This window comes from Mus musculus, chromosome 18 (assembly GCF_000001635.26).
Source record: "Mus musculus strain C57BL/6J chromosome 18, GRCm38.p6 C57BL/6J".
Classification (NCBI taxonomy): domain Eukaryota; kingdom Metazoa; phylum Chordata; class Mammalia; order Rodentia; family Muridae; genus Mus; species Mus musculus.
Genome location: NC_000084.6, coordinates 38,418,615 through 38,433,050, shown reverse-complemented (window position 1 = coordinate 38,433,050; position 14,436 = coordinate 38,418,615). Strand labels below are relative to the sequence as shown.

Sequence of the window (14,436 nt, the reverse complement as noted above, 5' to 3'; positions counted from 1 at the left end):
ATCATTTCCTTTAACTCCTCATTCTCTATATTATATCATATGACAAGAGAGACAAGAAGGTGGACACATAGTAGGTACTAGTCTCTAAGTCAATTTACCTAAAAAGCCAAAACTCTGACCAAAGTTACTACTCATCTGCAAAAGGACTAAACAGCTTAAACAGCTGCAATTATGGTGCGAGACCTTTGTCTTCAGCCTATGGACCTATGGCATTAGCGTCTTTAGTTTAAATTATTTTCAGAACTGATGGATCTACCAAGATGCCTAAGTAAATGGCACCAAGCTTTGTAAAATCTGAAGCCAAGGCTCTTCCAGGCTCATGGCTTGCCCTCAGTGGGCTAGGAGTTCATAAAGACTGGAAAAGTGTCAGGTCTAAAAGAAACTCTGTTTCCCCAAATTGTAAAGGCAGAAGGGAAATCTGTGGTTTTCTGTTGTGCTTATTAACATACCAAAGCACACGCTGGCCTCCACACTCCCTCACAAGTGCCTGCTAAACATCTCAAGAGTCCATGCTGGCAACCTAGCTCTTCTCACCTCCTCCCCTTCCTCAACTTCCCCAGCTCATGGGCTTCTCTGCCCACTCCCCTTCCCAACTACTCATTCTCCATATAACCCTATTTCAACTATATGCTTATTCTCTCTCTGTCTCCGCCTGTCTCCCTCTCTGTGTCTCTCCTTCCCTCTCTACCCCCTCTATCTCACTGCTCCTGCTTCTCTCATGGCCAGGTCCACTGGGCCAGCTGTAGTGGTCTGAATACCATGGTGAAGGGAGTGGCACTATTAGGAGGTGTGGTCTTGTTGGAGTGGGTGTGGCTTTGTTCGAGGAACTGCATCTTTGTGGGGGTATGATTTGAGAGATCCTCCTCCTAACTGCCTGGAAATCATTCTCTCAGCCTCAGCTCCTCCAGTGCCATGCCTGCCTGGAAGCTGCCATGTTCCCACCTTGATGATAATGGACTGAATGTCTGAACCTGTAAGCCAGCCCCAACTAAATGTTGGCCTTTATAAGAGTTGCCTTAGTCGTGTGTCTGTTCACAGCAATGGAAACCCTAACTAAGACAACAGCCATGCTCAGTCTACTATTTGCTCTCTCTGCTCTAGAATCCTCCAGATGCCTCTGCCTGTTCTCTTATGTCGACAATAAAAACTTTCCCCTTAGCCACCCATGAACAGTCATGTCCTCAGTTTATATACACTAAGGAGGGACAACTCCCCCGTTGCAGTTAACACCAGGTCTCATGCTACATAGTGAGACCCTGACTCAAAAAAGCAACAAATCCATAAGGACGTTCAAAGCAACTTCATAAAATTATAAACTACAGAGGCTAGACAGCTCAGTGAATAAAGTTATTGCTGTGCAAATGTGGAGACCTAAGTCCAGATCCTACCAGGCCTGAGAACTGCACTCTCCAATGACCACGCAGTGGGAAAACAGCCAAATACCACACGGGCCAGGACAAGCCATTGTAAAATACATGATTGTATTTTTTTTTTAATTATTTTACAAATTACCAAGTATACATATAGGGGACACTTATGCTCACACATGTTAAACACACAGGGTTGTCCTTCAAAGTTAGAAAGATGTCTAACCTGTTTTCCACACACAAGGCTGGGACTGGATGCGGCTAATAGTGTGGTGATGACCTCTGTACTAACCCTATGGCCAGAGCACACTTGGCTCTCCTAGCCTCTTACGTTTGTTTCAGCCATTCTCCCCATCTCCTCATACCCTTATCCTGAGCACTGTTTCTCAGTCAATCATAGAACCCATCTTTATGGAAGAGGTCATATGTACTTTACAAAGAATTTCAGTGTAATCATGTCTTGAGCTTTGATGTAAACATAGGATTCACTTAGGAAACTTTTTTCCAAATTGTGTTGTGTTTAAATATACCTACAAATAGCCAGGTGGTGGTGGCCTATGCCTTTGTAGCACTCAGGAGACAGAGGCAGGTGGATCTCTGAGTTCAAGAACAGCCTGGTCTACAGAGCAAGTTCCAGAACAGCTAAAGCTATACAAAGAAACCCTGTCTGGGGGAGAGGGGGGCAAGCTGCCTAAAATAAATATCCAATGCCAGACCCTTGAAGTCTGCACCAACACCAGCTACTGAGTCTGCTGGCTATGGTGGGTGCAGAGACACCCCCCAACACACATGTACAAGCTAAGGTCTCCTCCCATGTAGCTCACTAGTAGAATGCCTACCTATCAATTCATGTTCTGGGTCCAATTCTCAGCACCGCAAAAAAATTTTCTTAATTAGCTGGGTGTGCGGCACACACATTTTAATCCCAGCATTCAGAAAGACAAGGTGGTCAGCCAAATCTCTGAATTTGAGGCCAGCCAGGGTTATACAGTGAAACCCTATCTCAAAATAAATAAATAAATAAATAAATAAAGTGAAACCTTATCTCAAAATAAATAAATAAATAAAATAAAGTGAAACCCTATCTCTAAATTAATTAATTAATTAATTAATTAATTTAATGAAGGCAGGTAGTTCTCTAGTTATTGCCTGGCTTTCTGTCCTTTGCAGCATATTCAATAACTTTTCTTTCTTTCTTTCTTTCTTTTTTTTTTTTTAAAGGGTAATTGAAAATGTACTTACAGACAAATGCTACAAGCAATGAAGGGACAATGACAATGGTCCCAGGAGTGATCTACAGGCAGGTAGCATGCCCATTACTACTGTGCATGGGAAATGTGCTAAACAAGACAGACACTATGGGAAAAGGCATTCTGAAGCATGGAAGGCTTGCTGTTACCATGTAGTATAAAAGCAAATTTGTGAGTGAAACAAACCTAAAAAGAAATCTGTTAATTACCTGGGCTGTAAAGCCACAGGTGCTTGACTTATCAACACTCTGCCTGGAGATAGGGAGATATACAGATCTCTCTCACACATCCACCACACACACACACACACACTTTTTTTTTAAGAGAAAGAAATCTTGAACATGCGTTATTCAACCTGTAATACATACCATAGCTTGCTGGATACAAATAACTATTTAAGAGATGTTTGTAAAGAAAAATTTGATATTTTTATCAAATTATAATTCGCTTTTCCTTCTTTAAAAACACCCAACCAACTGACATATTCACTAAACGCAATTTCGATATACAGGCTGCTGTGACGTAATTACATTGCTAAATTGTGTGCTGTTTGAATTTACTGAAAAGCTGGCTCTGGATACTCTCTTCCCCTTCAGAATCAAGCATGTTTATCTCAAAATGTCCTTCAAAGTCTCTGATCCAAGGATGGACTGACCGTCCTCCCTATAACAGGGAGGAGAGAAAACAGCAAAACAGCCCACAGGCAGGTAGGGAGGGGCACTGTGCCCTTGAGGACTAGAAAGTGAATTGTCTTCAACAGATGGTATTACTGTTTATCCCAGAAATGAAAACGCCATGAGAAGCCATCCATAGAGAGCATAGAGAGAGCGCAGTAAGGAGCTCCAGCACAAGGTCTCAGCTCCCCAGAGGGTTTCTGCCGGGGGTGGGGGAGGGGGGGTTGTAAGCACCAGACTAGACCGTGTCATCTATCTGCTGCTTTTTGTTCTTTCACTTGGGAGCCTCACTAGAGGGGACACTGCTCTGCCTAAGTGTCCTTTTCAATACAGACAGAACTCCAGCTTGCTGCCTCAGGGTTTTCCCAGTTATCTTGGTCAACGTTTATAAGCCCTCAGTATAACAGTGTTTTGTTCTATGCCTGCTTCTGCCGATATCACTTGCTATTTGCTATTTATTCTTTTACTTTTGCTTGATGTATACTTAAACTTATTCATTTAAAACAAAAATAAAGACAAAACAAAGGCCAGGAACCCCTTTAATCTCAGCACTCAGGAGACAGAGGCAGGTGGACTTCTACACATTCCACGATGGGATGGTCTAGTCTATACAATAAGTTCTAGGCCAGCCAGGGTTATAAAGTGAGATCCTACAAAAAACAAACAAACCAAAAAACAACAACAAACACACACACTATCAAGCCAAACAACAAGAGAAGTAGTAACACCAAAATCCTGAAAGCTACAAGTGAGACAAGTTCAGCAAGACAAAAGAAAGCTGAATCTTAAGCCAGAACACAAAACAAGCAACCTGTTTCACATGCACAAATGCACAAAAACTCAGAAATTGGTGACAGAAGGCACTGATAAGCTGGGCTGAAAAGATTTGCAAACAGAAAGGAGGGTGGCAGGAGCAGCTAAACACTGGAGCTCCCAGGTCTCCTATGGAAGGCGGGAGCTTCCTCTAGCAGGCAAGAGCACAGCGTCAGTCCCCAATGCAAAAAAAAAAAAAAAAAAAAAAAAAAAAGACTACTCTTTGTAAAGTATAAAAAGGCAGGGCACTTTTGGGAGAAATAAGACTTTTTAAATTTATTTTGTTTGTTTGTTTTGTTTTGGAGACAGGGTTTCTCTGTGTAGCCCTTGCTGTCCTGGAACTCACTATGTAAACTAGGACGGCCTTGAACTCACAGTATCTGCCTGCCTGTGCCTCCTGTGTGCTAAGATTGAAGGCATGTGCCACCATTGCCCAACTAAAACATTGGAGTTTAGGGAAATGGGTGACATCTAGAAAAAAAAATGGTTGGAAGATTTGTATACTAAATGCTGAGATTTCTCAATCTCTTCCTCTCATCATCTCTGAGGATACTAACAGACAGACCTATTATGGAAAACTGGCCAGCCCAAAAGACTCAAAGATAATGACACTCAAAACAAGCAAAGATACCAAACCAGCCCTCAAGACTGGCAAGTTGGCTCAGCACGTGACAGCACTCTCTGCTATGTCTGATGATCTGAGCTGGATTCTCTGGAGCCCACAAGTTGTCCTCTGACCTACACACGCATATGTGCTCACATATAAATAATAAAGACGTATCTGATGCAGAACTGAATTCATTCACCTTAACAAACACTGAATGAGCTCTAACTGTTGTGTAACACAATTCTTGGAATTCACAAGGCCCTGAATTTCCCAACACAACAAAAACAAAACACTAAATAACAAGTAAAACTGAGGTGGGCATAGTGATACAACCTCATAATCTTAGCACCCGGAAGGCTGAGAAAAAAGGGTTGAGAACTTGAGGACAGCTGGAAATGCACAAACTCTCATCTCAAAGGAAAAAAAGGCATATGTTACATATTCTAAAACAAGAATAATGCTTTTATAAAATCAGTACAGGAAGATTTTTAGAAATACCTTTCCTACATTATGACATACTGAGAAGAAATTTTGTCTACTAAAGAAAACCACATAGGAAATAAAAATTCCCAGAATTCTTTGAGTCTTTCAAAGATATGTAAGCTACAACGTTCTCTACTTAGCGTGCGGGGTATTTTCCTTTATCACTAAAAACTGTTTTATGATGTCTCTATAGTATCTGAAATTTAAAATATTTAAAGAGGGAAAAAGTTCATTTCTCAGAAATAGATTTTTTAAGCTCTAAAAGATTGCCTTAATTAGGGATAGCTAGATACAACAATTATACCAGCACAGAACTCAGCATCTGAATACACAGAGCACAAGACCAACCCCAACAGCCTTAATTAGGAATAGGTAGATAACAATTTTACCAACTCACAAAAAAAAAATTCAGTGAAGATATGCCTACCCACTGCTGAGGTCCTTTCCAACATAATCAGAGATTCTCATCTCAATATTGTCACTAAAATGTAAAGTCTTAGATCTAAAATCATGAGCTCAAAGCTAGACTAGGTCATAAGAAAGGTGGAAGAAGAGAACCAACTCCACAAAGCTGTCTAGTTTCCACACGTGTGTCATGGGATATGCGAGAACCCCCTGACCTCTTCCTTCCAAGCACACACACACACACACACACACACACACACACACACACCAGTAGCTGATTAAACAACAACAACAAGATGCTTTTAGGAAGTTGGAGAGATGGTTCTGTGGTTAAGTGACTTCCTGCTCAGTTTCCAGCACCTGTATCCAGCTCCAGGGATCCAATACTCTCCTGTTCTCATTGGGTACCCACACACAGATAGCACACAGATACACAGAATTATTTTTAATTCATAAACTGACAAACTAGACAACTAAGGGGACTATCTATTTTTAAGGACTTAAAAAAAAAGAAAGTATTTTCTATATCTGAAAATATGTACCAATTTGTAATGTTTCACCATAAACTTATCTATGTATACTTCAGTAGTATTAGTCAGGGCTGGGAATTTAACTCAGTGGTGGAGTATCTGCCTTATAGGCAACAAGGTCATGGGTTTGATTTGGCATGGGGAAGTGTGTGTGTGTGTGTGTGTGTGTGTGTGTGTGTGTGTGTAACAAAATTTACTAAAATAATGTAACACTATCTCTCTGGATCAAAGCTACTAGTTTCTACTTTCTACAAACACACACACATACACACAAAATCAACTATAAAGCTGAAACTCTCAAAATGAAATGAGTTCAGCTTCCTTTATAAAACAGTCCAGAAAGACGTTAATGTTCTTACCATCATATTGCTACTTCGTGACAGACGTAGGACTACTACAATTCAATATCTCAGTAATCTTTACATTTTCTTCAGTTATCCCCTTTAGATAAGGCCCAAGGCAAAACTAGATACTAAAGTGTATACATACATACATACATACATACATATATATTTCAAAGAGACATGGATGTGTAAAACCTATAGACCAGACCTTTACAACACAAAATGGATCTTAATATATATGAATATTAAAAATCTATTTAGATGAAGCCAAGCATAGTGTATGACTTTAATCCCAGGCAAAAGGCAAATCTCTTGAGTTCAAGGCCAGACTGGTCTACATAGAGAATTCCAGGACAGCCAAGGCTACATGAGACTCTGTCTCAAGAAAAAAACAAACCAATTGAAAACATCAATTTCACTGGCAAGATGATAGGCAGACCATGACAAAACTATGTCTTATATATGCAGGAAACCACCTCTCAGGAGAGTGGGGAGGTAACGCTAGAACCCGAGTCGACATCTGTGTGCGTCCTGTCTTCTTGAGAATAAGAGTCTCCCACATGCTCATGAGCTCATAATTTGGATACCACTATATATATGCATATAAAACCTAGAGATTAAGTAAACAGATATTAAATGGTAGGAGGCAAATTTCTAGTTATTGAAGTGTGAGTTTACAGATCAGCTGAATAAGACGACCTGATGCATATGCTTGAGATATGTGTTAGAGATTAGTGTCAACTTGGCTTTGCATAACTTATTTATGCAAATGTTGCTTATAGGGCTGTGGGTATAACTGAGTGACAAAGCACACATGGCACATAGAAGACCAAGGGATCAATACCCAGCACTTAAAAGAACAAGTGCACAGGCATTTTCTGGCTTTGCTACCTTAGAAGACCTAGAACTAACAATATCCAGGGCAGATCTGGTTTCTGCTATCATTGTCTAAAAAGGAAGCAGGGTTTCTTGGGGAGAACGAGTCATTCTAAGATGGTATAAGAAAGGATGAAACTAGTCCAAAAGGTAAGTACTCTAAAACAAAGACGTTGGTATGTCCAAAGGAACCAGGTATATGACACAGGGCCAACTAAGAATTCCCAATGGTCAAAGCCAGCACTATACAGTGTACTGGAATTATGTTCCCAGATAACTGTAAATATCTATGAGTCCATAGAGATATAATAATGATGCAGTTAATGGAAAAGAAATAAATATCCCACCTGTAAAATAGCAAATAATGTGTGTCAATACTCTGCTTATAGTGTTAGCCCCACCACTTCTATATGAGTTGTGAGGGCCACTGTTCTCACAGTGAGTTCTCCACACAGCGTGAAAAAGAGGCAGAGGACCTTTAAGGAAGAGAACCAAACAAACACATAAGCATAAGTCTTGCTGTGTATGTCTTTGAGCAGATGTGTTCAGCCATGAATGGAGGCCAAAAGTGGAAAGAAACTGTCTTCCTCATTTTCCATTTGTCATTTTACTTTTAAAGCAGTATCTCTCATTGAACCTGGAGCCCATGGAATGAGCATGGCTGACTGGCCAGAGGTAAAGCCACGTAAGATCAGCCTGTACTTAGCATGTGTGCTGGCAATTAGAACTCAGGTTCTCATGACTGCAGGTAGTTTTACTGAGCCATCTCTCCAATTTGTTGGCAAAATAAGAAATACATAGCCTGGTGTGGTGGTGCATACCTTTAATCCCAGCACTTCAGAGGCAGGTGGATCTCACTGAGTTAGAAGCCAGCCTGGCCTACATCCTAAGTTCCTATAACCCCAGCACTTGGGAGACTGAGGCAGGAAGACTGTTCCAATTTAAGGCCATCTTGAGCTACACAGAGTTCCAGGCAGTATAAGACCCTATTGCCTCCAAACATATAAAATAAAAATAATAACCAAGAAATTATATAGTTGATCCAAAATATAATATGAATATATATTTAATAATAATGGCTATTTATTGGTATTTACTGAATGCGGATGGATGATGATTTCCATAGTTTATCACACTGCCCTATTTGGTATGTATTTGACATACTAATAATAATCCCAGAACTTAGAAGGCAGGGACAGGTAGGTCTGTCTCTGTGGGTCCAAGGCCAGCCTGGTCTACATAGCAAGTTGCTCAATAGCCAGGACTACATAGTTAGACCTTGTCGTCCTCCCCACCACCACAGAAAGTTGAAAATACCATTAAGAAATAACTTCAGGTCAGATGTGGTGGTATACACCTTTAATACCAATTTATGGGTGACAGAGACAGAGCTCTGTAAGCTAACCTGATCTTTATAGAGAGTTCCAGCCCAGCCTATCTGAAAAACAAACAAACACAAACAAACAAAAAACAAAAAACAATTATAGCAACAGCCATTTCTTCAAAGCCAATATACAAACAGCTAATATACTGTACGTAACTAATCATTTAGGAACTAGAAATCAATACTGCAAAGGAGATAGATAGCATCACAACAAACAGATAGCCAGTACCAAGAAACCAGAAGAGGGCTGGTGTAGAGCTTGCCAGCCATGAACAAGGCCTGGCTTCTATCCCTAGCACTACAAAACACAAAATAAAAAATAAAAATAATCAAACTGTTGTTCAGAATATGAAGAAACTGGAATCTCTATACAGTGTTGGCAACAATGCAAGATGGTGTGGCTGCTATGGGTAACAGAATAGTTTTAAGAAAACTTAAAAATAGGGTTACCAAACTAATCCCACTCCAGGTAAATTCTCATAAATCTCAAAATCAAGGACCGAGAGAGATTTGTACACCCATGTTCTCAGTGCATTATGCACAAAGACTAAATATCCATCAGTAAATGAATTATTTTTTAAATGTAGCATAGGCAGGCCTGGTGGCATCAGACTGTAACCCCAAAACTTAAGAAGTGGAGGCAGGAGGATCAGGAGTTCAAGGTCAGCCTCAGTGTGTGTGTGTGAGTGTGAGTGTGTGTGAGTGTGTGTGTGTGTGTGTGTGTGTGTGTAAAATGAGGTCAGGCCATGGTAAGAGAGATCCATCTCAAAACAAACACACGACAAAATATTGTTCAGCCTTAAGAGAAATTCTGACAACTACTATTTGGATGAGCCTTGATGATAGGCCAACGAAAAAAAGAAGTTATAAGAAAAGAAGAAATAACTGATTGCACTTACACTGGTGTCTAGTTGACAGGCTGGAACAAGCAAGAAAGAGTGTAGTTTAATGGGTACTAAACACAGGGCTGGTTTCATACATATGTGAATCCACTTAATGCTGACAGACTTTGTACTTAAAAATGCTTAGGGTGGGGCTGGTGAGATGGCTCAGTGGGTAAGAGCACCCGACTGCTCTTCCGAAGGTCCGAAGTTCAAATCCCAGCAACCACATGGTGGCTCACAACCACCTGTAATGAGATCTGATGCCCTCTTCTGGAGTGTCTGAAGACAGCTACAGTGTACTTAATTATAATAAATAAATCTTTAAAAAAAAAAATGCTTAGGGTGGGAGGTGCTCTGTGGCAGAACACACAGATACTCCCTAGCACCAAAAGAGGCAAGGGGATAAAAAGTTAATATGATATATTTTATGTTTGTTTTATACAATTCTAAAAAATTTTTTCAAAGATACAATTTATCTATCTTCCATAAACAATGTACCTATGTTTGATTAAGACAGGCTTACAGACAGACAGGCCTGGAGGCCACCATCCTACCCCCTCAACCTCCAGAGCACAAAATCACATGCGTGCACCAACCACTGTGTCCTGCTTCAAGATCTTTCATACATTTTCTTTGATAACTAACCATATGGCCACAAATACAAACTGACAAGACACAAAGAGATAACCTGTGCTACTATAACTTCTGAAACTTTATAACAAACATGCACATGGGCACTACCTAGCCTTCTTCTAAGAGCAAAATTTCACCAAATATAGTTCCACCTGTTAAAGAGATGACATTATTTCCCTAATCTATCAAAATGCCATTGCAGAACATTCAGAGAACTTAAACCAAATAGCTATCGTCCCCATGCCTGGTTTATGATGTCATCTGGAATGCTATACAAACTCACTGGTGAAGACTGCGAATAAGCAACTTCCTCAGCAGGCCACAAGCGATGTCTAAATCAGCACATTCTGTGGTTTGTTTTTAATACATATTTAATATATAATGAAGCTCTGTTTATTTACATACAACTCAAATATCTCAAAACATCTGGCACGAGGTAGCAAAATTCATGATATAGAGGCAAAGAGCTACTTTCCCTGCAATAAGGAGAATGGGTGGCCAGCAACTGATGTCCTCCTTGAGCTAGCCACAGCTGGGAATGAGCCTACCTAAACCTTTTTGAAACTCTGTTCAATATATATTGGATATAGTCTGTTTTAAAATTGCAAAAAGAAGGGAAAATCATGCTACAGGGAAACTAAGCCCAGCCTGTCTATAACTGTCAGTATACTAAATTCAAGTTGTATACATCAATAAAAACCCCTGAAAGCAAAGGAGGCCAGCGGTGTTAGCAATTCTGAATGAATCATAAAGCTTTCCATTAGCGTCACTTGGCTGGAGGAACACCTCAGATTAACAGATCAAAAGAAGTCACAACAGCCTTATGTGACAGCTAAAGAGTAGCATGTTCCTATCAAATGCCCTGGCCAATTCACCAGCATTCTATAATTCAAAAGCCTTTTAAATATGTATAGTCTCTGATTACACACTACAAAAGAACAGTTACAGGTGTCTGAATAACAAACTTCAATAAGTGTTAAAAATTTTAAATATTCTTAGGAACTACCAGCAGGTAACTAAGTCATGGCTCAGGCACACAATTCATGCCACACAGGCATTAAAACTAGCTGACAGAGGGGCTAAAGATATAGTTCAGTGGTACAGGGCTTGTGTAGAAAGGGAAAGGCCCTAGGTTATAGGCCTTACCTTCAACACTGAACAGAAAAAAAGAAAACCAGGAGATTTGAAAATCCAACATTGCCAGGCACTGGTGGCACACACTTGGGAGGCAGAGGCAGGTGGATTTCTGAGTTCCAGGACAGCCAGGGCTACACAGAGAGAAATCCTGTCTTAAAAAACAAAAAAAAGAAAAAGAAAAAGAAAATCCAATATTACTAATGATTGTGTGCCTTTGTACATGTGTATGTGCACAAAAACACATGAAAGTAAATGCACATGCCTGAGACAATGGACACATCCAAGTGTGATTAGGAGCGCACGAAACTGCATGAATGTATAAAGATGTGCCTGCCTACATTCATGAGTACATAATATACGTGTATACTTATGTATCTGCTAATGGATACAGCCTGTCTTTGGGGGCATGAGCCTCTATACAGGTGAGTAAATGAACACTCTTGTTATCATAATTTAGTAGTTTTGTGAACTTGCGCAAGTCGCTGAGACCCTTAGAGATTTGACTTTGCCATCTATAAAATGAGAACGAACCCTTCCTCCTAAGTGCTGTAAGGGTTCAGTAAAGATGGCTGTAAACCATGTCTGCTGTGACTGGTACACAGTCACCACCAGCACTCCTTCTCTGTGCACATGCACACTGATCACACTTTTGCATATTTACATAGCTCTCATCTACAAGACTATGTGCCCACATATTAACTTTTGGGAATAGATTTGTGTTTGGCTAGACTTTTTTGGCTTCAATGTTTTATAATTTCTTCTAAGGTTTTTTTCATGTTTTATTGAAGATTATTTTTTCAAATGTATTTTGTTATTGTCAAGGCAGAGTCTTCCTGTATCTCATGCTGGGTGGCAACTAATTTGGCAGTCCAGGCTGGCCTTGAACTTTCAATTTTCCTGCTTCAACCTCCCAACTGCTGGGATTATAGGCATGAGCCACCATGCCCAGCAAACTAATTACTTTGAGAATAACGATATTAAAGATGGCCCATCTCTAACATAACCTAAATTCTGCATAATCAAAGAGCTATTAAACAATAAGCCAACAAAAGCATAATTTTAATACTCTTTAACAAATTTTCTGTATTATAGCAGTCAACCAGCATTACCCCATAGCTAAGTAAGATGGCAGTACAAAGAAAACCCACAGCTCTTCTGCCCATCCAAGTCGGGAATGAAAAGACTGATGCTATAAGGTTCAAAGGATTTGTAAACACGTCGATGAAAGTCTAATGACATCTATGACTCGAATTTATTAAAGCAAGGAAGCACCCGGAACCTCATGCAAGGTCATAGAATAAAGGCTGTGAAGACATAAAGATCAGTCTGCAAGGCCAGAATTTGGGGCGTTTATGAAACCAAGAGGCTAAATTCTTAACTAGTCATTTCAGGAGTCGGAGCAGAGGCAGAGGCGGAGGCGGGGGCGGGGGCGGGAAGAAGGGCGGATTACAACGCAACGCTGAAGACAGCAAAACAAACCAGCAACTGGTCCCGACAGGGTTAATCTGCAACACGCTTTAATCATTCTGGTTTTATTTCTACAACGTAGTAAACGGAGATCTCTTGATTCACGCCATTTTATGTCGAAAAAGCAGGACTGGCATTTTTGTATGCAAGTAATACTGAAAACATTTGAAATTGACAAAACAGAAGCAGCTGCCTGCGGTTCTATCAACAACTTCCTGGCTTAACTCCCACGATTACGTTATATTTTAGATTAATACCTTTTTTTTTTCCCTCCACAAAAAGAGTCTCTAAATTCCCGAGGAAACCCAGTCACACACCGGGAGAGGAGAAAAATCTCTTTTCCCTAGGGCCTCAATTTACAGAATCACACAGCAGATAATAATCCAATCATCTGGATATATTTCCTCCCTAGATATGCTATTAAATCTCTTAAACGTCATTTCTAAGCGTGCAAAATACATCCGGGCACACGCCCTGCAGCCTCACGTAGCCCTACATTTTGGGGCCTCTCCAGCCAAACATCGCCTCTTCCAAAATCGATTGAAAGCTGCGGGCTCCTCTCTCGCTTCTTTTTTTCTTTTTCTTTTTTGACTCGAATCTTTAAAGGGAGCGAGGGGGATGGGTTTGGACAGAAACGAGGCTCCGAAACCCTGACTAATCGCACCTCGCTGCGGACAGCCGCCAGCGGAGGTACCGGTGATTAGGATCTTTTCTTCTGAACCCATTTCCTTTATCTTTTTTGCTTAAAATTTTTTTTTTCTCGCCCCCTGACTTTCCAATGACATCAAACCAAAGCTGAGAGAAGGAAAAACTGATGCCTCTTGGTCGCAGCCCCTAGAGCGCCACGAGTTCAGCCTCCGGGCCCCGCCCGACCTGGCAACCGGGGTTAACGAGGTCCCTCCCGGCTGGCCCGAGCCACGACAGGCCCAGGCCCTGGGGTCCGGCCGAGGCCCGGCGCGGCCTGCAAAGCCCCGGCGTCCAGTGGCCGGCGGAGGGCGGGGCGGGCCCGCGGCCGCTCACCTGCTGGTACCCGCTGCCGCAGGCCGGCTCCACGGCCGCCAGCGCCGCCAACGCCAAGGCCATGGCGCAGCGGGCCTCAGGGAAGGAGGGCGAGCGAGAGAGCTGATCGGGCGCGAGCGCCGCGGCTGGGGGTCGCCGGGAGGCCGAAAGGTACGCGCCGGGGCGTGTGTGGACGGACGCTGCCGACGCTGAGACGTTCTCCTCCGGCACTGAGCGCGTCCGCCAAGGCTCCGCCGCGGCCCCTGGGGAGGAGGCGGGGACGACGACGACGACGCGGCGCCGCCCCGCCCCTCCGCACTATACCCCGCCCCTCCGGGCCCAGCCGCGCCCCTCGCCCCCGCCGCAGCTACTCCGGAGTCGCTGAAGTCGCCTTCTTGCAGGGTTGAGGTTTCTTTCAGTTCCCTTCATAACTGCCATCCTCAGAGGTAAGGGGTCAGGCAGCCACAGGGCAGGGGCCTCATCCCGCCAGTCCAGACCCTGAGGATGTACGTGCATTGACATTTAAATATCCTCAAATAAAGTTTTATTATAACACGGCCTTTGCCTTCTGGCGTGGCCTGCA

At 42.0% G+C, this 14,436-nt stretch overlaps 1 protein-coding gene across 2 annotated transcripts in view; it reads right to left on the bottom strand.

Annotated features, from left to right (window-relative positions):
• The window catches only part of Ndfip1 (Nedd4 family interacting protein 1), a 46,291-nt gene extending 32,147 nt beyond the window's left edge, over positions 1 to 14,144 (bottom strand). For both annotated transcript variants that reach the window (NM_001355749.1, NM_022996.2), the window contains exon 1: positions 13,875 to 14,144. In NM_001355749.1, the coding sequence (NP_001342678.1) occupies positions 13,875 to 13,937 (63 nt within the window). In that variant the 5' untranslated portion in view covers positions 13,938 to 14,144. The remainder of the gene's footprint in view (positions 1 to 13,874) is intronic.
• Between the last annotated feature and the right edge of the window lie 292 nt (positions 14,145 to 14,436).